This window comes from Salvia splendens, chromosome 13, assembly GCF_004379255.2.
Source record: "Salvia splendens isolate huo1 chromosome 13, SspV2, whole genome shotgun sequence".
NCBI classification, from domain to species: Eukaryota; Viridiplantae; Streptophyta; class Magnoliopsida; order Lamiales; family Lamiaceae; genus Salvia; species Salvia splendens.
In genome coordinates, this window is record NC_056044.1 from 17,626,850 (window position 1) to 17,652,636 (window position 25,787).

The 25,787-nt window shown below is 44.3% G+C and overlaps 2 protein-coding genes across 3 annotated transcripts; one reads left to right on the forward strand and one right to left on the reverse strand.

Moving 5' to 3' along the window:
- Positions 1 to 11,507: 11,507 nt before the first annotated feature.
- On the forward strand, positions 11,508 to 14,499 carry LOC121762822 (RNA polymerase II transcriptional coactivator KIWI-like). Of its 2 annotated transcripts, XM_042158828.1 has the most exons (5): positions 11,508 to 11,567; positions 11,653 to 11,794; positions 11,878 to 11,983; positions 14,139 to 14,161; positions 14,240 to 14,499. In XM_042158828.1, the coding sequence occupies exons 2-5, from the start codon at positions 11,672 to 11,674 to the stop codon at positions 14,294 to 14,296; spliced, it is 309 nt and encodes a 102-aa protein (XP_042014762.1). In that variant the 5' UTR covers positions 11,508 to 11,567; positions 11,653 to 11,671; the 3' UTR covers positions 14,297 to 14,499. The 2 variants fall into 2 exon arrangements, with proteins under 2 accessions (XP_042014762.1, XP_042014760.1); XM_042158826.1 differs by having other exon boundaries at positions 11,515 to 11,794.
- Positions 14,500 to 15,650: 1,151 nt separating this feature from the next.
- Positions 15,651 to 24,666, reverse strand: LOC121761706 (protein OSB1, mitochondrial-like). The gene is made up of 4 exons (XM_042157340.1): positions 24,402 to 24,666; positions 24,188 to 24,329; positions 16,641 to 16,722; positions 15,651 to 16,224 (listed from the first exon to the last, which is right to left on the reverse strand). The coding sequence occupies exons 1-4, from the start codon at positions 24,662 to 24,664 to the stop codon at positions 15,950 to 15,952; spliced, it is 762 nt and encodes a 253-aa protein (XP_042013274.1). The 5' UTR covers positions 24,665 to 24,666; the 3' UTR covers positions 15,651 to 15,949.
- Between the last annotated feature and the right edge of the window lie 1,121 nt (positions 24,667 to 25,787).

Genomic DNA, 25,787 nt, shown 5'->3' on the forward strand with positions numbered 1-25,787 from the left:
CACGATAGATAGGGACCCCCAGATAAATAAAAGGGAAAGTACCTCGAGAAAAGCCTCCTTCAGTCTGGATTAGGTTTGCACAGCCGTCATGGATTTCAGCGATGTAGAAGTAGCTCTTTGACAAGTTGACTTGTTGCCTCGAGATCTCCTCATATTCATCAAGACATGCTCTAAGGCGGCGAAGGGGAGTCGTTGCAGCTTGTGAGAAGATGATGATGTCATCGGCATAGGCGAGGTGACTAATTTCCATGCACCGTCTCGAAGCCTTGTAGGTCATTTCTTTTCGACCCAAGATTAGATGGTTGAGAGCCTTTGAGAGGTAGTCCGCGGCAAGGACGAACAAGGCCGGGGATATGGGATCTCCTTGCCTCAGCCCTCGGGTCGATTTGAAGAAGTCGGATGGTACGCCATTTATGAGTACTGAGAACCAGCAAGAGCCCACACATCTCTCAATCAAGGAAATCCAGGTCTCCGGGAAGCCCATACGTCGTATAATCTTCACAAGGAACGACCATTGAACACGGTCATAGGCCTTGGCCATGTCGATCTTGATCGCAACATTTGGCGCCGGGGCACATCTTGAAATTTCATAGAACATTTCTTGCGCAAGTAGGACGTTATCATTCAGGAGTCGTCCCTTCACAAAACCACTCTGATTTGGGGAGATGACCCGTGGGAGGATGGGAGTGAGCCTCTTTGTGAGGATCTTCGTAATGATCTTATTGAGAACGTTGCAGAGGCTAATAGGGTGGTAATCTCCCCACGTGCTAGGCGATGACTTCTTAGGGATGAGCACGATGCTTGTTGCTGTGATACTCCGGGGTAGGAACGCCCCTTGGAAAAATTGCCTTATTGCTACCACTACATCCGTTCCCACGGTCTCCCAACTTGTTTGGAAAAAGGTAGAGGTGAAACCATCTGGGCCAAGTGCACTATCCCCCGAGATGGTGAACACGGCTCGCTTGATCTCCTCCGCCTCTGGAGGGTTAGGGAGGGCTTCCATCTCGGGCGAGGTTGGGATTCGTTGGATCAAGCCAAGGTCCGGTTCTGCAAGTGTTAGAGGACCTGGCGCAAGGAGCTCTTTAAAGAATTCAATAGCCGAGTTCTTGATCTCCACTTCATCAGTGATCTCTCGGCCATTCACATTGATCTTATGGATGCGCATCCGGATCTTCTTCTGTTTAACCCAACTCTGGTAAAACCTAGTATTCTTATCCCCTTCCTCTAGCCAACGGAGGGTTGCCTTCTGTCGCCAGAAGTCTTCTTCCATCTTAAGAAGGAGGATGTACTAGGCTATAAGCTTGTTGATCATCGTCCTGTTTCCGGGCGTCAGCATTGCTTCAAAGTCTGCTTGAGCCTCGACTATCCTCCCTTCCATGTCCCTCAAGTTGTTGTGGATATTTCCGAATGTGTCTTTGTTCCACCTCTTGAGGGCTTTTTTCAATCTTGAGAGCTTAAGCTGAAGGTTTAAAAGACCCCCGACCCCGGTCGGTTGGGACCATTCTTCACTCACAAGATCAGCGTACCCTTCATGCCGCGTCCACATATTTTAAAAACGAAAAGAGCTGCCTCCATTGTGATGATTCCACGGCTTGCACCTAACAAGAATCGGCCTATGGTCTGAGGCAACATGGGGAAGGTTCGAGACCCGAGTAGCCTCAAAAAGTCGCGACCAAGCCTCATTCAAAAGGCACCTATCCAGCCTTTCGAACAAGCCATTCTTTGCCCATGTAAAGTGCGCACCGTCGAAGCCCGGGTCAAGTAGTCTACAATCCTCGATGGCCTCGGCAAAATCAATCATTTCAGCTTGTCTATTGGTGTTACTCCCAACTCTGTCTTGCGGGGAGAGTATGGTATTGAAGTCACCACCAACCATACAAGGAGTGCCCTCGGAGAGATGCGAAAGATCCCTCAATTTGTCCCAAAGCGGGTACCTCTCAGCCCTAGCACACTTCGCATAAACGGCCGAGACAGCAATGTAACTAGCCAAGCGAGGGGATGAGTATGTACCGTGGAGGAGTTGTTCCGTGTCATCCTCAATCTCAAAATTGGCCCCTTCCTCCACAAAAATCCAAATCTTCCCATTTGTATTTGAGCCTTTAAAAGCCATCCCTAACGCCTTCGAGTATCTATCCGGATTCGAAGTAGTAAGCGGCTCCAAAATAGCAAGAAAGTTGATATTATTAGATTTAATTAATCTTTTCAAAACATTTTGGGTTGGCGCATTAGCGACCCCCCTAACGTTCCAAAACATTAAATTGAGTGACATAATTAACAAGGTGAGTTCATACCCGGCGGGCTTGAAGGACCCCATTGAAATTCAACGAGTTGCCCATTATTCACCTTTGAGCTCGGGTCGACGGCCATATTCTCTCCATGATCGCTTGTGGCAATCATGTTTGAGGGGTTATCACCATCGGTTTCCATGTTGGCAAGCGTGTCCATTTCCATACCAATGTCCCCCCCATGTTCCTCGTCATCAAACGCTTCGTTGTTCATGAGGGAGAAATATTGGTTGGTGCTTAGGAGGTTCCTCGGAGCTTGGTTACCACGGCCCCTTGCCGAGGCAAACCGCCCCGTGCCTCACATGCCACCTCGGGTAGGAGTGAAAGCTCCTCGGTACCCGAAGGATCCTTCCCTCTCGGTACCAAAGAATTCATCGTCCCGGGCTGAAGACCCGATTGCCGAGCCACTTGGGAGCATATTACCCTCCCAGCTGCTTCGAAAAATTTGCTCGCCAATTTTAGCCGAATGTCCTCCATGGTCTTCTTGTGACCCTCCCATGATGTCCGGACCATCCCATCCAATCTCCTCGGTTTCGTGTTCCATGGGGACCAAGCTTGTGTGGTTGGACCATCCCTTTGGTTTTCCTTGGTATTTCCGGTCGTTGGTGCTAGAAGCTTGTCTCGGTTGGCTTTGTTTCCCTTTCTCGGCATGGCCTTCATGGTGTGATTGTTTTGGGGTTGCTATGTTGTAGTTTCTCTTCAATGGGCGTTCCCCTTTGCTGGCCGCATAACACACTTCACTCGTGTGCCCTACATGCTTGCATTCTCGGCAATAAGGTGGGATTTTGTCCCATCTCACTTGTTGCACCGACTCCCGGCCACAAATATCCAAGATGATTTCATTCGGCGGCGGCTTAGTGATGTCGATCTCAATGCATATATGGGCAATGGAAAGGCGAGACTTGTTAGCGGTTGCCCGGTCGACTTGGATCGGTGTACCTAGGAGCTTGACTATGGCATAGAGCGCCGATTGATCATAGAGGTGAATGGGTAGGCCGATTAGGTTGCACCAAATTGCCGCAATAGGGGATTCACAATAGGCGTCGAAGTTCGGAGACCATTTGAAGACCCTCATCGGGTGACGATCAATAAACCACACGGGTGTTCCTTTGGGGCCACTTAGGAGCCGGGCGTAATCCGCAAGGTCCTCAAATTGCACAAGAATATGTTTTGCATTAATATATTTCCAAGTGTAACCTCGACGAAATTTAATATTTTCAAGAGCCTTTTGAATTTGGGAAGATGTCGGGATAGAGTGTGAAAACTTACCGACGATGGAGTGCCCAAGGTTTGTTGCCAAATTTTCAATCTCCGACCCCAAGAAGTAGATTGTCGGAATGCCATTTGAGGTAGTTGCAAAACCAATATTCTTGATGTTTTACGAGATAAATACTTGCGGTCCATCGGATGAAGGTTGATCCCGAAATAAATCAGCCATGGTCCTCGGCTTACTAGCATGGTTCGTGGCCGGCCCACCATTTCCATGGAGGCTTGGGTTGGTGTGGCTTTTGTTCCGTTCTTCGACGCCATCGGTTTGATTCTTGGGTCCTCGGCCGGCCCAAGAAGAAGTCGAAGCCTCCGTAGGATTATTGGCCTCCTTCGGAGATGTTGCATCCATTTACGGACCCGGGATAGTATCTGCGTCTATCAACACTTGGACATTAGTCTTTTTGCCCGACCATCCCCCTACCTTCCTTGGGGGGATCGAGGCATGTTCGAACGACTCCCGAATCTTCCTAGTTTGGCCCCTCTCAAGGGGTAGAAAATCCTCAAGTGACGGTGCATGGGTGTTCGGTTGGGCCTCCACCGTCGTAGTCGTGGTTCCCGTCAAGGTGAGCCATGTACTATCGGTCGCGCTCCCGTTGATCGTCCGGTTATGGGTGAGGAGGGGTTTTTTTTAATTTAAAACACCCTAAGGGGCGGAGGGTTGAGGCGGACCCACGCCTGTGCATTACCCGGAACCATTTGCTACAGCCAAACATACACCGAGTCGCCCAAAAGTGACGACTCGCCAAGACATGACAATTAGAGTACAACGAGGGTCTCCCTAACAACTAGGATGGTCATCTAAATACTCTCAAAATCCAATTACCATTTGATGCCGACTCTGCATCCCCAAAAATCGTGTCCATTCACCTAGCTAAGGCCTGCAATCGGGATACCTCCGCTAGGGACATGCCCTCCTGGATCAAGGTCCTCGATGAGGCCCTCTATCTCCCGGTTGGGGGGCTCACATGCGACACTCATGGAGCTAAATCTCGAGTCATTCACCTCCAAGGAGTCAAACATCTCCACGGATTCCAAGGATGCTAGGTTGAAGATGCTATCCTTTTTTGGCTGCATTGGAGACTCCCCAGCAAGGACATCACGTGACCTCTCTCCATGGTAAGGCACCAAAGCACTTTCCAAAAGCTTATTTGTCTCCACTTCCATTTCGGGCAAGCTTGCTTTTTCAGCACCCAAGGAAGCTTGTACCTCACATGATCCAAATATCTTCGGTTGGGGGTCGTGAAGGGGGGGTCCCTCATCGGAAACGGCCATATGGGTGCCGGCGGCATGGGCAGATTCCGGCGACAAGTCTGCAATGGATGCGGCATTGGAGTCGGGGGCCGCGGATAGCTTTTCTTGCTCTATGCAATGCGCCGTTTTCTCTTCCTTCGCAAGGTTCACGGTAGTATCCTCTCCATGGTGGTGGCTCGCCGGGAAGATTTCTCCTTTGCATTTTGAACTCTTGGGATTGGAGCTATCATCGGCACCATATGACAACCTCTTCCGTAATTATTTGTCCTCCGGGAGCGGGGACGGAACAAACCGTTTCCGGCCAGTACCTTTTGTAGGAGGAGCCGGGATTCTACGTCTCATTTTGATTTTTGCTTTGGATGCCTTCATCTTCACGGTTTTGGGTGCTTTTTTGGGGAGGAAGCCTATCTCGAGCAAAATACCATTTGTTGGTCCGAGAAGGCGCGTACCTCCTCGGTTGGAGGCGCGTCATTCGGTGGATCGTGTTGGTCCGAGATGGCTCGCACCTCCTCGGGTGGTGGCGGGTCGTTCGGCGGATCGTCCGGCATGGCCGGGGAAGTGGTTGGGCTGCTCGAACAAAGTGTTTGGTCGGCGGCCGACTTGGCTAGACGCCGAACCGACACAGGAGGGTGGGCGGGCGGGGTGGTTTGTTACCGTCGGAGGGTGAAGGACGGCGGGGCAAACGTCGGGGGAGAGAGGTGCGTGGCGGAGGTCGGCCAAGGCCGACGGAAGGTGGGGTGGTGGTGGGTGATTGGTTGTGGGACAATAGTTGGGTGATTTTTAGAGAGAAGGAAGAGCTTCTCTGTAGAGTACTATGCGTGTGTAGTGTATTGTGTTTATTTTAGGGACGAGTCTTGGGATGAACCAAAACTTCGATTGCTCCAAGACCAAGCAGGCCTCTCGCAACAAGCAACCACCCAAATCCTGGATACGCCGATTATCTCTGGGGCTCCGGATGTTCCAAGATGGACTCTCTCGCGTCTGGGAGAGTTCTCGTTGTCCACTACATGGGAGACCATCCGAGCACAGAGACCACTCGTCCAAGGTCTAGATGATATATGGAAGGTCGGCCTCACCAAATCAATCTCCATATTTAACTGGCGTCTCCTGTTGAACCGAATCCCAGTCGACTCGAAGCTCCAGTGGCGAAAAATCGAGATGGCCTCCAGGTGTCAATGCTGCCCCCACCGGCCGAATACGGTGTCACTTCAGCACCTCTTCATCCAAGGCTGTGGCGCGGTTAGTGTTTGGAGAGAATTTGACAGGTGGTTTGAAGGGTCCTTCCCCCCGATCCGGATCAATGATACCATCCCGGAACGGCTCAAGGCATGGCAAATGGGATTATTAAGCCGAAACATTGGAAAGGTGTCAAGCTCGACATGAACATACCAATCGAGGTCGAGACAAGGGCCCCGTGGCCCCTTGCCGTGCCGATCAAATGGCACCCGTCGGACAGGCCTTGGATTAAAGTCAACACGGATGGCGCGTTTTTGCACACATCGGGCAAGGCCGGAGGGGGAGGTGTTATCCGAAACTCTACGGGAAAGATGATCTCCACCTTCGCTACACCACTCGATGCACACTCGGCTCTGGAGGCCGAGCTCAAGGCCATCTACCTGGGCTTGGTCTTGGCAAAGGAGCTCAATCAACCAATATGGCTCGAGGTAGACTCCGAGCAAGCCCCCAATCTTCTAAATGGCGTAAGCTGGGGGCCGTCTCAGGTCAGACATGAAGTGGCACGGCTGGTTGTCCTCAAACGACACATCAATTTCCACGCCACCTTCATCCATCGTGAAGGCAACAAGGTGGCTGATTTCCTTGCAAAAATGGGTACCGAGAAGAATGAATACCACCGCATGACCACCCTCACAGCGCCACGGCTCCTGACGACCATGATCCGCATGGAGGAACTGGGGATCCCTAATATTCGAGTCCGAGGGGACGATCGTACCTAGAGTAGTTGGTCGTTTGGTTTTGTATTTTTGGATGGAGTAGGTTGAGGTCCGGACCATATAGGTTCAGACCGCTTACTCCTCTTCTTGGCTTTGTCGGCACACCACTTTTGGGTGTGGCCATGATTTGTACTCCTCTTTTTTTGAAATATAGGGATGAGGGACCAATGAACCCTCCACCGAGAAGGTGTTAAAAAAAAAAGAATCCACCGGACATCCCCTGGATCAAACTTAATACTGATGGTGCATTCATGGAATCAACGGGCAAAGCTGGAGGGGGAGGTATTGTACGAGACTATGCGGGCAATATGCTTGCTGCCTTCGCTACCCCTCTCGAAGCATACTCGGCCCTTGAGGCGGAACTACTAACCATTCATCATGGATTGGTTCTTGCCTCAGAATTTTATCGGCCTATCTGGGTCGAATCGGATGCTAGACAAGCGGTCAAACTCCTTAATGGCCCGAACTGGGGCCCAGCATATATAAGCCGAATTATGGCGCGCCTTGTCATCCACAAAAGACAGCAAGTCATCCGATCTATTTTCATCCATCGGGAGGGGAACAAAGCAGCTGACCATCTTGCCAAAATGGGACTGGAATGAGCGGAGTACCTCTGCATGAATGCCCTTACAGCGCCGAGGCTTCTCAAAGCAATCGTCCGACTTGACGCAATGGGTGTCCCAAACATCCGGGCCATAAGTGAGGATGATGACTAGAGATCGGAATGAGGACAAGAGAAAGAAGAATTACTTGTTTTGTTGGCTCAATTGTACTTTTGTAAGGAGTGTGATGAGGTGCGAATCATATGGGTTCAGACCGCCTACTACTCCCGTTTTTTGTCTTGGCACACTACTTTTGGGTTGGGCCCCGTTTGTAATCCATTTACTTTGAAATATAAGGACGAGGGACCCACGAACCCTCCACTATGAAGGTGTTTGATTAAAAAAAACACTTAAAAATAACAGAAATTTAAAGAGATTGTATCTTTGCCCCCTTGGGACGGTGTTACACAGCTTAAACTAGACAGAAAACTACCACAGCCACCCTAATTTCATCTCATTTCCATGTCGCAGAGAAATTTAAGTAAAAGTGAAGTGAGCTTTGGTGAAAACTAAGTGGAGCTGCCTCTTCTTTAGATGGTCGTCCCTTTTTATAGGTGAGGCTCGGATCCCTAGGGTGCCTTTTTGCTGACTTGACACTTGTGCCCCTGAGAAAGATCCTTTAAAATATGCTCTTCGCTTCCACATCTGCTCATGTCACCGCTTTCAGGATTCTCCTAGGTCAGTTTGGTGGCTTGGCGTACTTCACTTCAAATTCTCTTTGATTGCATCTGCCCGGTTGATCTGCACATGTTTCCCAGATCCGACAGATTTCTACACACCTGAACTTAGAAACATATGTTAGCTCCTTGAAAACACAGAAATTTACCCCATAACTAATGCATGAAACGAGCCTTATCACATATCAAGAAAGTTCGACCCTATAACTATAAATACTCCCTAAAGCTTCATCAAAGGAACCTATTGCTGCATAATTTACAGAGCATAATATTTGAGAGTTCCTTTCACTCTTCATCAAGATCAAAGGAGTTTGAAGTGTGGAATCAAGAGAAGATCAAGGCTACAAGATTCACCCTTTGTGTTCTATCATTTTAGTTCTAATGTTTTCTTTGTTTTCCCTACAAACTATGTGTTTAGCTTATTCCATTATGTGTAACTAAACTCATAGAATTCTAGGGATGTGTTAGTAACGACTTTGGTTTGTAAAGTTCCTATTTATTTAATATTCGTTTTGTTCATTACTTCGCTTCTATTCTAACTGTTGGATAATTGCTTCATGTTTGAGTACACATTCTGAGATGATCTACTGGCTTGCAACGTAAATCATGAGAGGAGGTTTGCGAGTTTGAAGAGCTTAGTTGACGTTACAATTAGCTTCCCTTAAAATGGCACTGTTAATTGAGAGCGAGAACATAGAGTCTTAGGAACCTTTAGGAGTTACTAATCTAGGATTCTAGTGTCTGAAATCCACTTTGTGCCTCATGAACAATAAATATGTGAGTCGTTCTAGTGAAGTATGAATTGTGCTGGGGTGTTGTAGTTGGAATTTGTATAAACCATAACTGTAAAAACACATCACTGGAATTCCCTTATCACATCTGTTCATCTTTGTGTTTTTACCTGCAAATTTTACTTGCTTTCGTTGTTTTTATAAGTTTATTTTCAAAATTCAAAAACCTTTTGTTTTCTCCAAATAGTAGAAGAAACTTAGTAGAAGGTAGACAATCTGTAATAGTTTTCCCTGAGTTCGATATCTGGTACCGACCTTTACTATACTATATATACCATGTATACTTGCAGGTTTATTAAGAAAGTGCATCACCTCCCTCCCTAATCAGCGGCGGATATCACCGCTCATTCTTCCTTGCCGTCTCTCCTTCCACACTGCCTCGTCGCTCGTCCCGTCGCGCCTTCCTCATCCGCGACACTACTCTGCCTTACTCGTCACGCCCGCCACCTCACCCGGCTGCCCTGCCTCTCGTTTTAGCCCTATTGCCGCCCTACTGCCGCTTGTCGCTGTTGCCGGTAAAGATCGGATCTTTGAAATGGTGGCTAGAGATACCATGATAGGGAGGCCGAGAGGACGCGAAGGAGGGATTTAACATAGGAAATTGGAGTTTTGTGGAGGATTTTGATGGGTTTGCACTCCCTGGCAGCCGCCACCGCTGCAATACTTCTTTCTCTACTTCCTCTTCTTTTTCATCTTCTCACCTTTCGTCCCCATCTCTCTCGCTCCGGATCCCTCACTTTCTCTCGGCCAGCCACCGCCTTGTCGCCACCACCCCTCCTCCCTCACCCTTGGTGCACCATTTTTTTGTCTCCCTCTCTCTTTTTTTCTCTCTCCCGGTCTCTCTCTATCACATGCCCAACAATTATACAAAAAAAGTAATTACACATGCTTTTATCTTTTTCCCGTCAAAGAGGACACACCATGGTAATTTCTAGGGAAGTTTCACAACCGTCCCATTAGATATGTAAAGATTAGATATGTATAAATACCTCACAAAAATACTTCTACTATATATTTTTGGATAAATTCTACAAATAAATAAAATAAAATTAATGTTTTAAAAATCAGATCGGCAAGCGAATTGTTGTAGCTATCGGTTCACGGTTCATTTAGTCAGACCGATCAAACCACCGATTTCTGTAGCATATACGTTTACATACTCTCTTCGTCCGCCATTAAATGTCTCATATTTGACTGGCCCGGTTTTAAGAAATTGTTTGACTTTATGAAGTAAAGTGGGTAGAAAAGTTGGTGGAATGTGGGCTTTAATTTTATATAATGTGAGTGGAATGAGTTAGTGGAATGTTAGGTCCACTTACTAAATATGGTAAAAGTGAAATGAGACATTTATTGGCGGACGGACGAAAAAGGAAAAATGGTACATTTAATGGCGGACGGAGGGAGTATATAATTAAATATATATTCAATAGTTACACATAACAATAAATTTAAAATGCTAATAAGTGTACCCAATTACGCATAAATTCAAATGATAAATTATGAATTTTTTTTACAAATACTTAAACATAACAACAAATTTAAAATAATAAATTTAAATTTTGATATTCAATAATCATTTGCAATATCATTGTCAATTACAACTTGACATATAATTTAAATTTAATTTATTAAAAATTAAAAAAAATCATATGGATAAAAGTACATAATATACTTTTAAAACAAAATAAAATAAAATTTGAAATTAGAAAAAAATTAAACTTGTCTTTCCATGCATTGTCCACCTACCCCAACACGGAATACCCATATTTAAATCACGAACCTTAATCTAAATCCCTTATGCCGCCATATCAGATAAATCCCTCACGCCGATGTCACATAGTTTCTCTACTTCTGAATACCCTCTCAATTTATTTTTTCTAAATTCTCAATCCTTATTCCTTGTCTCAATCTTTGTTGATTGTCATCTAGATGTATAGATATGCACCATCACATTGTGGTGAAGAGAAGGGTGCAAGAGACAACGGGAGGTTCACAGTCACACGACATAAATACTCTCTCCGTCTGCGAATAAGAGTCTCGTTTTCCCATTTTAATCCATCCGCAAATAAGAGTCCCGGTTCACTTTTACCATAAATGGTAACATGGTTTCACCTTTCACTAACTCATTCTACTCACATTTCATTTAAAACTAATATATACAAGAGAGACTCTTATTCTACTAACTTTTTTCCATCCACTTTTCTTAACATTTTTAAAACCCGTGCAGCTCATAAATGGGACTTCCAATGGCGGACGGGGGGAGGAGCATATTAGACATGCCCACGGTTCGTAAACCGGCGGTTCCGATTTTGAGAAATGTGGAACCAGAACCGAACTGTGAGGCTATTTCACGGTTCCGATTCCAAACCGCCGATTTTTTACGATTTTTCAAGGTTCCGAACAGTCGGTTTTCGGCGGTTTTTCGCGGTTCCGACTAGATTTCACGGTTTTCCGACGGTTTTTCACGGTTCCCGTTTGGAACCATCCAGAACCGGCAGTTCCGGCACGGTTTCTGTTAGTAAAATTTGAAACCAGAACCAGCCCGCGGTTCAAAATATGGCAGTTACGGTTTCCCGATTAACCGCAGGAACTGAAAACCTGGGCATCTCTAGAGCATATAGTGTTATTTTTTATTTAAAAGTCCGATTGAACCGGCTAGCAATCTTAAACGGCTCAATAATAAAACCCTAACGCATTCCACTTGTTTCCCCAATTCATCCAACTTCCGTACATCTGAGTGGTTAGCTCTCATCCCCCTTTCTCTATCACTCACTCTTCTCTCACAATTATTCTCATTTGACTGCTTTTGCTGCATTAAACTAAAGTTGCTTGAAATAAGTGGAAATGTCGAACAAGGGCAAGAAGAGGGAGGAGGAAGGCGCGCTCTCCGAAGGCGACGAGCCTCCAAAGAAGATTTCCAAGCCCGACAATGATTTAGATGACCCTGATCAAATCGTAGTATGTGAGGTATCTGTGCTTATTTCCCGTCTTTTAATACCGTAAACTGATTTTCTTTTTTAAAACCCTGATTTTGATTATGTGGAATGTAGTTGTCGAAGAATCGGAAAGTGTCCGTGAGGAACTGGCAGGGAAAGGTTGTGGTGGACATTAGGGAATTCTATTCTAAAGACGGCAAGGAATTTCCTGGCAAGAAAGGTCTCACTTTTTAAAATTCTAATCTATGTTTAAACGACCTTTTAGTTTGATAATGTTATGTCAACTGTATGTGTCTATGTGAAAACACAAAATTATACATACAAACTCAACATATGTTTCTTGACTTGTGAGTGTAGATGATAGCTTGTTTACATGTGCTTGAAGTTGAGTGTATGAGTTTGGTTGAAGTACCTTCAATTACATAATATACATTAGTTTCTTAGAATATGTTCATAAAGCTTTAGTGTCATAACTAGGGTTTCTGACCGTGTTTATATCATTGACTACTAGATTCTCGGATTCTATCAAATATGATAATGAGTGCTGTTATCACCATCTTGGAAGTTGTGAAGGAGACATTATGTTGATGTAAAGCTAACAGATGAGATACATTTGACTCATCAATTTTGGACTTTTAGTGCCATATAGTGTATCATTTTTAGAGACTTGGAAGTGGTGGAAAGGTTGGGAACGTGGAGTTGAGCTTAGGCTTCTAGCTTAAACTTTTTACCAGCATTCTTCGTTGTCCTTTCTTCTATAAGCTTTGTTATTACAATCGGATAATCTCTTAAGATGATTGTTGGAGCCAAGAAGGATTGATCTTGCTAAAAATTTGGTTATTTTGCTCTTAGTGTATTTTTTTTATGCTGTGTCATGTGTGTCCATGTTTTTCCCCTCTTTTTATCTGTAGGTCGTGTAAGTACACGTTATAACCATGATGCTTTCGACTTTGCTTCTTTACTTTGTTATATAAGTGAATTGACTTTAGTTGTTTGAAGGAGGTTAAGATCGAGTAACATTTTAGTGAATTGGTCCATATTGAGCATGGAATAGTGAACCTTTTCAAACTCAACTGATTTTTTTCTCAAACGCCCATGCTCATTTTTCTTTTACATATATTTTCTGTCTTTTTGAATGGTAAGTAGATATCAATAAGAGAAAATGTGCAGAGGGAAGTTTGTTATGCTATTATGTGTACTGAACTATTTATTACACTTGGATTAGAGAAGTTGGTTATCTATGTTATGACTTGAATGTGGACAAGTGTCATGGAGGACCAATGTTGTCAATGGGATATGTTGTAGGGTCATGGCGGTTTATAAATAGTTTAAAAAATATTATTGAAAGCCATTACGTAATATGGCTGCAGCGGCGGCAGTGATAACTTTGGGCTGAAAGTGATTAGGGCAAGAATAGTACCAGAACATCAAAGAAGTTGTCAGCAACATTACTGGGTTTACTTGCAACATTGCCCAAGTCTCCACCTCTAGACAATTCTTCTTTTGTGTTTCTTTCCCTCAAGTCTGCAAGCATGGGTATGAGCCATCTCCAGACTCAACGTGTCTAGGTTTTAATCGTCGCCTTGAGGACAAGGCTGTTTCGACAGTGGGATTATTAATATCCATCGGAGAAAGTGTACAGATGGATTTTGTAAGGGGAAGTTGTTGTGGATAGTTAATTAGAATAGTGGGTTGAGTTAGTTATGCTATTATGTGTAGTTATTATTTATACCACTTGGATTAGAGAAGGTGGTCATCTATGTTATGAATTGAACGTGTAACCCAGAAAGTGCCATGGAAGACTAAGTTAATGAATCTCCTTTGTAGTTCGACAGTACATTCATGAATGCATGATGCGTATGACTTCCATTTCCATAAATCCGGCCAGTCATTTATATTAACAGTTTGTGCACATTACAATTTAGTCAGTCCTTTTGTCAAACACATTAAATACACATTCTGATGTCGATGATATCAATGAGAATGAGGATGGCAGTTTAGGTTGTTGATGTTGATTGAGGAGGATTCAAATTTAGGCTCAATTAGCATTGATGTTGATGGTTTTATATTTTAATTATCGGAGACACTCCTTGTGGTAGTTTTTTACGCATTTAATAACATGGATTCTGATACATTGTTATTTAGATATCTTCACTTGGATTGTGCTGTTGTCGCCTTTATACCTTATATATTCATACTAGTCTTTCTAAACTACAGAGAGAGTTTGCTAAAAATTTTGTAGTGTTGTATTGTGATCCGCTGGATGCCTATTTTGATTAGTAATGTAAAACTTATACATTGTTGATATGAAACTACTACAGTATATTTTTGTTTTATGATGGCTGTAAGTAACTCTCCTTTATGTATGATTACAGGTATCTCGTTGTCCATGGACCAGGTATGTTTCAGTTATAACTCACTCATAAGCACTTTCTCCATGCTTTCCCTATCTTAAGATGTTCATCCCTTCTTGCAGTGGAAAATTCTTAGAGATCACGTCGATGAAATTAACCAGGAGATTGAGAATACATAACGGTGTGTATGGATCTGTGTGTTTTGTTCCTTGAAAGGAATTGGCAAGGAACCTCCAACTTACTAATGAAACAGTTTAGGGACGAGCATTTAATTTGTATGGTAAATATATGTAGAATGTTTTCTTCCCATGTGCAGTATTATTCTCGAATACAATGTACTGACTGCTCGATGATTGGTGCGATATGCATCTCCGTTTCATCATCTTTTTTTCTCTCTGGTCACTGATAATTCTAAGAATGTGCCTAGATTGAAACATTTCATCTTTTTCTTGGGTCATTGGGCTTTGCAGAGTTATTGTGATTTGGAGAAGTGATATTGGAATTGAATTTTAATTTAATTTTAAATCCTTTGTTTGGTATAATTAAAGAATTGGTGTGGAATTGAATTCTAATTTAACCTCATATTCTTGCTAATTCATCCTTATGGTTTCTCCTCTACAGCAATTTCTTATTGTGCCCCAATAGCAAACGCTGAGGAGAGTATCAAGCTCGTACAGCACCGCTTTTGTCTCCGGCACATACCACTACTCCATCATCTCCTCCGACAGCTTCACACCACCAAACCATTGATCTCGATTTGAGGATTCAACTTGTCCACAAGCCTAATCGACTACACCCTCTTCTTCTGCAGCCCCTTCTTTTCCAACAGCTTCTTAACTCTCTTCAAATCTTATATCTCAGCAAGAAGCACATAGTTCCCCGCATTTGTGGGCTCAAGCTCTAACAACATCCTGCTCGCCTTTTCTGCAAGGTCTAGAATCAGATATAGGAATTTAACCAAAGATTTTAGCTACTCCATGATGCAGACTCCCAAAGCTTCATCCAGATCAATTTTGCAGTGTTTGTGTGTTGCTATTTCTGCTCATCAAACTTTCCTCCATCGACACTCTCAACTCATCCTCTCAACGGCCTCTTCACCCTTGAATCCAATCAATCCACATACAACAATCATAAAACAGTGTGGATTGCCAACCGGGATGACCCTGTCCTTAAAAACTCCAATCCCCTGCTGACCCTCGGCAGCATAGGCAAGCTCATCATCATCCGCGATGTCGGTGATCCAATCCACTTCTAGATTTTTCTTTGCTTAAATTCCTATATCTGATAATGTTTCACGCGATCAGATCATACAAACCAAAGAAAATTTGACATCTTGAAACTACACTTGAAATAGCAATATATCAATGATGAACAACAGTTAGTTATACCTTGTTGAGGGGCATATGCTTAAACTGTGTAAACTTTTAGTTGGTTGATTTTATATTTTTTAACAAGATTCAAATCCTTGGCATTGACACATACATAACCGTAGAGAATGTTGACCTCTCTTTATTCTAATAAACTCTATTAAGCTACAAAATTCAAACTATATTCTTGGGCGATTAAAACATAGAACCAATAACAATCTGTGTCACCAGCACAAACCATACAGTAAATGTCCACAAGGTAGACTGTTGCAGTAGATGCTTTGATATCATACCAATATATAAAACAATAAGGGTTAGAGCTACTGCAGTCTCATAGATACAGAGATTTTAAGATCCAGAAACACAAACACAGCAATGAAGATTTTGACTTTTTTCTGATGCAGAAATAAATAGTGATTTCATCATCTGAGATCCATACCCTGGCTTCAATTTCTTATAAATTCATCATAAACCAAAGGGGACAAGTGAGACCAAGCCTCTGTCCGGTCTATATCTTCGTTGAGTCGATCTTGAATCGTGCAATTGGAGTTGCTGGTTGATCCATGGAGGATCATTGTCATTTATCCATAGTGCCTCACCAGTATCCTTGTGCCTAAAGTCTGGTGCTCTTCCTTTCATTTTAGAGTTCCGATTATCCCACCACTCTGACGGATTAGCAAAAAATACTTGCCACAAATAAAGCCGGTTCCTACGCTTCTGCATCATATCCTCCAATGAAACTGCCACTTGAAGAAATTAACAAATAGCTAGAAAATACAGAATAAAATGGGTGTAAACTTGTTCATCACATCATTGTATGCTAGTACACATGGTATGCAAACCCCTATCAATCCAGAGTAGAATCCAGTAAGAAGCATTATGATCAGATAAAGCAGAGTGGAGAAGAGCAAAGAAGGTAAAGCAATGAGCCACATACTTTGGTTCCAAACTGTATCAGTCAATAGCACAATGCATAGATTAATAGTCCTATATCGAAAAATGAAACTGATTATCAGAATTCAATTATTCATATGCTTGAAACTATGTTCATAGAGAATGAAAAGTGGATCATGAAAGTGAAAGTAGAAAGGGATTGCTGAGAGAGTATCCAAGGTTCATTCTTCTCAACTAAAGGAATAAATAAAAGAAACTGTACCTTTTGGTTCCAACTTGACAAGGTTTTGACAGGCCAGCTCTGGAACATTTTGAGCAACAAAATTCATTTCTTTGACATCAACCTATATACATAAATCTCATCATACTGACACAGTAAATCTCATAGGAGGAGATGTTTTAACGGACAAACATGCTTCACATTTATATAATACTACATTCGTCCTTTAAAATTAGCAACTTTTGATTGACATAAGTAATGTACAATTGGTAATGTATGAGAGAGTTAGAAAATATAAGTGATTGAAATATTGTTAGAGGAGAATTGGTAAAGCAAGAGAGAGATAGAAAACATAAGCAGATTTCTAACATAACTTATTGACATCGTGTTACGGACAGGGAATGGAGGGTGTACACGCGGGGAAATCGAGAGGTTGTTTGGCCAACCGAAAAGGAGGATATGGAGGGAGAAGCTGGGCCAACCGAAATGGAGGATTTGGTGGAATGAAGTTGTTATAGCAGCTTGAAAATCTCGGCGGTCATTAGTCCACTTTTGTTATTTAGTTTCCTTTATTATAGTAACTTCTTGTTAAGCTAATCACCTATAAATTAGAGAGTCCTCTTAATGGTTGTGGCATCGAGGAAGATCAGTTTAGAGGGCGATTGATCGCAGGCCTCCTTTGTGAGGATTAGTCTTGTTACTCATTTCCTTTCCATTCATGTTATTCAATAAAGCCGAGAGTTGTTTCCAGAATTAATTATTGTTTCATTTGATTATTTTGTCAAACACATTGTGAGTTATCCTTTGGGGCATTTTGTCGAGCACTCCTCGTGCTCCTTACTGGCACCAGCCTTTACTCTATCAATTTGGTGCGGTGAACGTGGCTAGTACGCGTAGTACGGAGGCCCGATTGGGAGGATTAGAGAAGGCTGCGGGAGATCTGGAGAAGAGTCATGAGTCATTGGCCAATGCGGTCAACGAGATGAATATGCAGTTCCAGAAAACGGACGAGCGGATGAGTATTCAGTTCCAAAAAAACGATGAGCGGGTTTCGGCGTTGGGGTCTAAGCTCGAAACATTCATGGAGGAAGTCCGGAAGGTTATGGCTTCCGGCAAGGGACACGACACAGAGTCATCTGCAGGCCATGAATCAAACATAGCCGGTTCTGTGGGCACGTCGCCCATACTTATGCCGACGTTTGATGGATCCGATGCAATCGCTTGGCTCGCGCGGGCGGAGCAGTACTTTCTGGTGTCCAACACCCCACCAGAAAACCGTTTGAAGGTTGCCAGGGCAGCCTTGGCAGGCCAGGCCCTGCCATGGATTCACCTTTTAACACGACGGATTCCCACTCTGTCCTGGGATCGTTTTACACAGGAAATGATGAAGCGTTTTGGGGATAATATGGCGCTCGATGAGTATGAAGCTTTCGCGGCTATTCGCCATGACGGGTCTCTCACCGACTACGTGGCAGCTTTCGAAGCCCGCCTCGCCCAGACTGATCTCTCCGACCACCAATATCTCGGGTTCTTCTTGGCAGCTTTACGCCCAGAGATCCGGATGCATATGAAGGCATCAAATATCACCAGTTATTCAGATGCGGTCCAGTTAGCCTTACGGCTGGACAACCCGGCAGTAGCGCAGAAAACGGCAGCAGCCGCACCGTTCTCCAGCAGTTCGCCACATTCTGTGGTGCGTTCAAATCCGAAGGGGTTTTCCTCTTCGTCCTCATCCTTCTCGTCAGCAAGTTCTCCTCGTCCCCCTCCACGGAAGTTTCGGAACATGTCATCGGAGGAGTATAAGAAACACATCGCCGCCGGCACGTGTTTCAAGTGTGGACTAAAATTCAGCCCCACGCATAGATGTCCCCCTAAAACTTTGAATGTTTTGGTGGCTGATGATGAGGAACCTGTCTTTGATGTTCCAATAATAGACGATCCAGACGATCAAGATGTGGGTGTCGAGCTGCAGCTGTCAGAACTTTCATCAAATGGTCTCGACACGTCTTATACCTTGAAGCTATTCGGCGACATTGACTCGCACAACGTGAAGGTGATGGTTGACAGTGGTGCGAGCCATTGTTTTATCTCGGAACAGGTTGCCCAACTCCTACAGCTACAGATCACTCCGACTTCTCCTTATTCCGTTATGTTGGGAGATGGTTCAAGGGTTCGGGCCGCAGGCATTTGTCACGCCGTACCACTTCGGCTAGCCACAGAGATTTTTCAGTTATCTTGCTACGTATTTCCACTGCGCAACGTCGACGTCATTTTAGGAGTCACTTGGCTGGCCTCACTGGGCAATGTAATGGCAAATTGGGATCGAATGTTTATGAAGTTCTCTATTAATGGCCGTTTATTGACTATTAAAGGCGACCCCACTCTCACTCGTCGGGCATGTTCTTCCCACGACATCAATTCACTCGAAGAGGGCGACGCTTGCTGGGTTTTACGCTCTTTGGAAGGCAGCGAGGAAACATTGGCGTTTGGGCTTGACGACAATCTGTCGGCTGCAGCCCAAGAGCAGATCCGAGACATTATTGCCGCCTTTCCCACGGTCAGCCGGGCTACAACCAAGCTGCCACCAGCGCGACGTGCGGACCACCGGATCCCTCTCCAACCGGGGTCCCAGCCAGTCTCGGTCCGGCCCTATCGGTATAACCACCTGCAGAAGGATGAAATGGAAAAACTTGTCGCTGAAATGTTAGCTTCGGGGGTCATTCAACCAAGCACGAGCCCCTATTCAAGCCCGGTTCTCCTCGTTCGCAAGAAGGACGGGTCGTGGCGTTTCTGCGTGGATTATCGCGAACTGAATAAGCGAACAGTTCCTGACAAGTACCCTATTCCGGTGATTCAGGAACTATTGGATGAGTTGCATGGTTCCAGATGGTTCAGTAAGCTTGATCTAAAGGCGGGATATCACCAAATCCGCGTGGCTGCCCCCGACGTGCACAAAACTGCTTTCCGCACACATTCCGGTCACTATGAGTTCCTCGTGATGCCTTTCGGTCTCACCAATGCACCTGCCACTTTCCAAGGGTTAATGAACGACATTTTTCGCCCATTTTTGCGGAAGTTCGTTTTGGTTTTCTTCGACGATATACTCGTCTATAGCACTTCTTGGTCGGACCACTTGGATCATCTTCGCCGGGTTTTTCAACTCCTGCAGGAGCACTCGCTGGTGGTCAACCCAAAGAAGTGTTTAATGGGCCGCGACAGCGTGGAGTACCTTGGCCATATAGTATCCTTCGATGGTGTTCGAATGGATCCATCTAAAATCTCGGCTGTCCTACGGTGGCCAACCCCAACTTCACTGAAGGGGGTACGTGGATTCCTCGGCCTTACCGGCTACTACCGACGTTTTATCCGGGATTATGGTAAAATTGCAGCACCCCTGACTTCTTTATTGAAGAAGGCCGTGGTAAGCTCCCAGAAGAGGACATGGGCGTGGCCAGCTGAGGCAGACAAGGCGTTCTCTGACTTGAAGGCGGCCTTGACCTCTGCGCCCCTACTCCGTATGCCTGATTTCTCCAAAGAATTTGTCATCGAGTGCGATGCATCCGGCCGTGGCCTAGGGGCGGTCCTCATGCAAGATCGACAGCCGGTAGCTTACTTTAGCAAGACTTTATCTAACCGTTGGCTTGCCAAGTCTGCCTACGAAAAAGAATTAATGGCTCTGGTCCTAGCCATTCATCACTGGCGACCATACTTGTTGGGACGCCGTTTTGTGGTCCACACCGACCAACGAAGCTTGAAGCAATTATTAGCACACCCGTTATCCACGCCAGCACAACAGAATTGGGCGGCCAAACTGCTCGGGTACGAGTTCTCTATTTTATACAAGGAGGGGAAACATAATCGCGCCGCAGACGCATTATCTCGGAGGGATGAGGATTGTCTCGAGCTCTCAGCGCTATCACGACCGACTTGGCCGGCCTGGTCTGATGTCCAGTCCACGCTATCGGCTGACCCACTGCTGTCCAAGATCAAGACCGAGCTGAAAGCAGGACGGCCGGCGGCACCGCACTACGAACTGATCCATGGAGTTCTATTTTATAAAGGCCGCATTGTGGTACCATCCCAGTCGTCGTGGATCCCTAAGCTGCTGGCAGAATTCCACCTAACGCCGAGCGGCGGTCATGCCGGAGCATATCGCACCTACAGACGCCTAGCTTCCAACGTATATTGGCCTGGGATGATGAAACACGTCATGAATTTTGTGGCAGCTTGCTCAACGTGCCAACGCCATAAATCTGACACGAAATCGCCGGCCGGACTTCTTGTACCCCTCCCGGTTCCAGAGCGGATTTGGGAAGACGTCAGTATGGATTTTCTCTCCGGACTCCCCAAGGCCGGCGGAATGGACTGCATTTTCGTGGTGGTGGACCGTTTGTCCAAATACGGCCATTTTATCGCTCTCCGCCACCCATTTTCTGCAAAACAGGTCGCCGCCCTGTTCACCAAAGAGGTGGTCCGCCTCCACGGTATCCCGAGGTCCATAGTCTCGGATCGAGACCCGGTTTTCCTTAGCTCCTTCTGGCGGGAGTTGTTTCGTGCAACGGGAACTAAACTAAAGATGAGCTCGGCATATCATCCCGAAACGGACGGCCAGACTGAGGTGCTAAATCGTTGTCTGCAAACATACCTGCGTTGCTTCTCATCGGACCGACCGAAGAACTGGAACCGTTGGCTTGCTTGGGCAGAATTTTGTTATAATACAAGTATGCACTCCGCATTAGGCACAACTCCTTTCGAGGTCGTCTATGGCCGACCACCGCCGACTCTCCACAACTACTTACCCGGCGAGATCCGTTCACAGGCCGTTGTTGACACTTTGCGTTCAAGGGACGACGCACTAGCCCACTTGAGGCACCATTTACTTCGTGCCCAGCAGCGCATGGCCGTCGCCGCTAACAAACATAGGAGGGATGTCGAATATAATGTTGGTGACTGGGTTTACTTGAAATTCAGGCCCTACAGACAGTCAACGCTGTTCACGTCCACTAATCGGAAGTTAGCTCCCCGTTATTTTGGTCCTTTCCAGGTGGAGGCGCGGATTGGAAAAGCAGCCTACCGTTTAAAACTTCCCACCGACTCCCGCATACACCCGGTGTTTCATGTTTCCCTCTTGAAGAGAGCCATTGGCGATGCGGTTCCGGAGCAGACTCTTCCGGAAGGCCTCATGGATGCTGACCCACCATTCTTGCCGGAAAGGGTCCTTGATCGACGTTCCACCTCAGGGGATGGACTGGCAGAAGAACAAGTCCTAATTAAGTGGGCGGGGCTGCCGGAGGACGAAGCCACGTGGATGAATGTAGCTGACGTGTGCGGCCAATTCCCCTATTTCCGCCTTGAGGACAAGGCTGTTTTGGCGGACGGGGCAGTTGTTACGGACAGGGAATGGAGGGTGTACACGCGGGGAAATCGAGAGGTTGTTTGGCCAACCGAAAAGGAGGATATGGAGGGAGAAGCTGGGCCAACCGAAATGGAGGATTTGGTGGAATGAAGTTGTTATAGCAGCTTGAAAATCTCGGCGGTCATTAGTCCACTTTTGTTATTTAGTTTCCTTTATTATAGTAACTTCTTGTTAAGCTAATCACCTATAAATTAGAGAGTCCTCTTAATGGTTGTGGCATCGAGGAAGATCAGTTTAGAGGGCGATTGATCGCAGGCCTCCTTTGTGAGGATTAGTCTTGTTACTCATTTCCTTTCCATTCATGTTATTCAATAAAGCCGAGAGTTGTTTCCAGAATTAATTATTGTTTCATTTGATTATTTTGTCAAACACATTGTGAGTTATCCTTTGGGGCATTTTGTCGAGCACTCCTCGTGCTCCTTACTGGCACCAGCCTTTACTCTATCACATCGTAATTATAACAAACACCAATCCAAATGAAACTCATTATGGAAAGCAGCAATGCCTGCAAATTAATTTTGCAAGAATCAATGTCTAGAAAATTTTAGAAAGGAGCAGAGCTGTTTTCTACAACTTGAATCTTGAAAATATTAGCTTTTCTTTAGGAAATAATTATGCAATAATTTAGGGCATCATTCCTCTTCAATTGAAGTTTGTCAAGGCTCTAATTTCTTTATTTACATTTTTTGTAAACATGTTCTAAAGTCATCTTTGTCTAACATTTTCGATGGTCGCAACCCGAATTATGCAATCATGATCTTGACCGTGTGAAAGCCAAGCTCCCTTTGTACATAAGAGCAAATGGAGCAATTGGGAATTTCCGATTTTCAACTTTTGTTTTTTACCTTGTTTTCAGAAATATTGGCCCTAACAAGGTCAATGCTTGTGGACGGAATACGGCTTCTCTAGGTGGAAGACTAGATGACTCCATCATGATCAAAGTTATCAAAATTTAGATGGATATGGAACTCAAGCATTATGCTAAAACTTCAACAGGCATATCGATGACAAGAAATTGTTTTGACTGGAGATTCATGATCCACAAGATAAATGTGATACTTTAGGGAGCTTGAATCTCAAAAATACAACTTGACCAAAGCAATATATTCCAAGAGTTTTAATATGTGTTGTGCAAGTTAAGTATCTATGAACCCCTCACTTAACCTGGGGCGAGTGTTGGAAATATTATATATAAATCATGAGATAATATTAGAGATTGATATAAATCTACAATAGATAGGAAATATCCCACATATATCTATCTAGATTAGATCTCTCTTGTGTATTTCTCACCCTATATATCACTCGTAGATCATTCAATGATATATAGAAGCCATATACCAAGGTGTGTTTATATATTAGGAGTTGGCCAATCTGGATGAGTTGTTTACTTATATCATGCATCAGGTCCTTCATCGAAAGCATTGTGTTTTGTTGGGTACAGACACCATGGATTGAAGAAGTCATGGTTGTTGACTGGGCCACAAAGTGACCTTGAAGTTAGGTGACAATGGTGCCAAGCTTGGCAAGATCGGTATTGTTAGCCATGGAGGAGAGGTGAGGTCAAGAAGGAAAACAAAAAATGTAAGGCTTACCAGCATGAATGAGCAAGAAATTGGATTGAAAGATGTTTGATTAAGAAATTTTTGTAGCACTAGTGCACTACCATGAATTCAATACAGATAATAGGCAAGGATGCAAGGAAAGAAGAAAGAATCTGGTAGAAAAGTACTCTAAGGAGAGGAGAGAATGGCATGAGCTAAGATCTGACAATTAATGCCTATCACATGATTACCCCATCGTTATTTATAAATCAGTGAGAACAAATGTGTAACCAATACCCAGGTGTTAGTTAGGGACTTGGGGCGCACCGGATCGATCAGGTAAAAACCCAGACTTAAGATCCTTTCCTAATTGTGTAAGAAGTTGATTGCTCAGTCCAAATCCTAAACAATTAATTGCAAACCAACATAAACTAACACAAGGAAGGGCATTGCCATAGTAGACTAGTAGTAGTGGTTGGGTATTTATCTAAAAGTTTCTCCAGAAAGGTAAAATCTAAGGAGAAAGGTATCTGAGGGTAAATGTAGCTTACTATATGGCATGAAATTTGAAATTAAGGTATCAATCAAACAAGTCACATTTTATTGGTAAGGGATTCGAAGGGGGGGACCTCGTAATTACGCACAAAGCTCCCGTCTTCAGAGAGCTTGAGGTATGATCCTAGATGACCTGAAACGTAAACTAAATCGTGTAGCTTAAGATGCTGGACAGAGAGTTGCGCCATTTCCCTCCGAAATTTAAGCAGTATCCTCCTGTTAAATGTTAATCAATCAATGTTTTCATACGAATTGAAATAGATATGACGAAATTAAGCATCTACTCACACTAAATCGCGGTGGGGCGCTCTTCTAACATTTAGGAAAGCGTAGACGCCGAATTGGGCAGTGGCGCTGCTGCAAGGTTTGATATGATAATCAATCTCACCAATCAAACTGACAAAGTTGTACAGAGATTGTTGGTAGCGGACAGTGGAGGGTCGCTGGAGCTTGAGGGCACGTAGGTAAACGGATTCTGAGTTTGAGGAGAAGACGCGGGCAGAGATGAAGTCTGTGCGCTTCAATTGGAGAGGAACAAACTTAGCACCCATCAATTCATATTTAGGTTTCGGATTGTTTTTAGAGTACAACTGCTTTTTTGTCCAAAACATATGGTCAAATTACGAATTTTATCCATAACATTCATTTTCAGGTTTTCGGGTCCATAACATACGAAAAGCGCTCTCGGTTAGGTCCTTTTTGGACGGCTTTGTTAAAATACGCAAGTCAACCGTTACTTAGCAAAAGTTTGACTAAATTAAACAAAAAACTAGATTATTAGTGACTAAATAATTTGCTAATTATTTTCTTAAAAAACACCAATTATCTTTTTTTCTTAAAAAACACTAATATTTATTAATTGTATTAAAAAATATAAAACACTAACATTTTGTTCTTGTATTACTCTTACTCTCTTTCTTCCCCACACAATCAGCGAAGAACCCTAATTCTTCGTCTGGTTTCCCCCATCCCTGCAACACACCGACAAACCGTTTGAAATGCATCGGTCGACTTCCAGCGGCAATTCCGGCGACAACGGCGGTTGGCGCGACCTTCGATTTAGGACCCTGCGCTGCTTTTGTAAGGAGGTAGCGGCACTCCAAATCGTCAGTAGCGACATTAATCAAGGCGGAGCCTCTTCTTCGTCAACCTCAGTTGTTGCTTCTGATTTAGGGTTGGTTTTAGCAGAAATTAATGAAAACATTGAGGCTGTAGAGTTGATGTTGGACGAAATTAAAGCAGAAATGAAGGCAAAATTGGAGAAATTAGTGTATGTTGTTGTATATGCTCTATGTTTTGTAGTTATTGTTGGGTTATTTTGTATGATGAATTAATTTCATGAAAATCCTAGTTTTGTCTAAATTTTGTATTTTGAGTTCGATGCATTTGCGAGCTAGCTTGCTTGCTTCTTCTTCTTTGGCATTCGAACATGTTCTTGTTCGAAATTGGGTTTGGAATTTGGGGCATAAATATGCAAAAAATATACATGCGAAAGCCATCCTTCATATTCATAAAGTACTTCAAACTGGTCCTAAACAAACGTTACGCTACTTGCAGTTGGTTGCATCTTCACATACCGTTTTGTCTGAATTTTGTATTTTGAGTTCGATGCATTTTTGAGCTAGCTTGCTTGCTTGCTTCTTCTTTGGCATTCGAACATGTTCTTGTTCGAAA

Coding starts and splice junctions, on each gene's coding strand:
- LOC121762822 (XM_042158828.1), top strand. CDS start 11,672: ATGTCGAACAAGGGCAAGAAGAGGGAGGAGGAAGGCGCGCTCTCCGAA. Junction 11,795..11,877: donor ATCAAATCGTAGTATGTGAG/GTATCTGTGCTT, acceptor TGTGGAATGTAG/TTGTCGAAGAATCGGAAAGT. Junction 14,162..14,239: donor TCTCGTTGTCCATGGACCAG/GTATGTTTCAGT, acceptor CCCTTCTTGCAG/TGGAAAATTCTTAGAGATCA.
- LOC121761706 (XM_042157340.1), bottom strand. CDS start 24,664: ATGGGTGCTAAGTTTGTTCCTCTCCAATTGAAGCGCACAGACTTCATC. Junction 16,723..24,187: donor GCTTTGTGCGTAATTACGAG/GTCCCCCCCTTC, acceptor TTATGTATATAG/GTTGATGTCAAAGAAATGAA. Junction 16,225..16,640: donor TGTCAAGTTGGAACCAAAAG/GTACAGTTTCTT, acceptor TTCAAGTGGCAG/TTTCATTGGAGGATATGATG.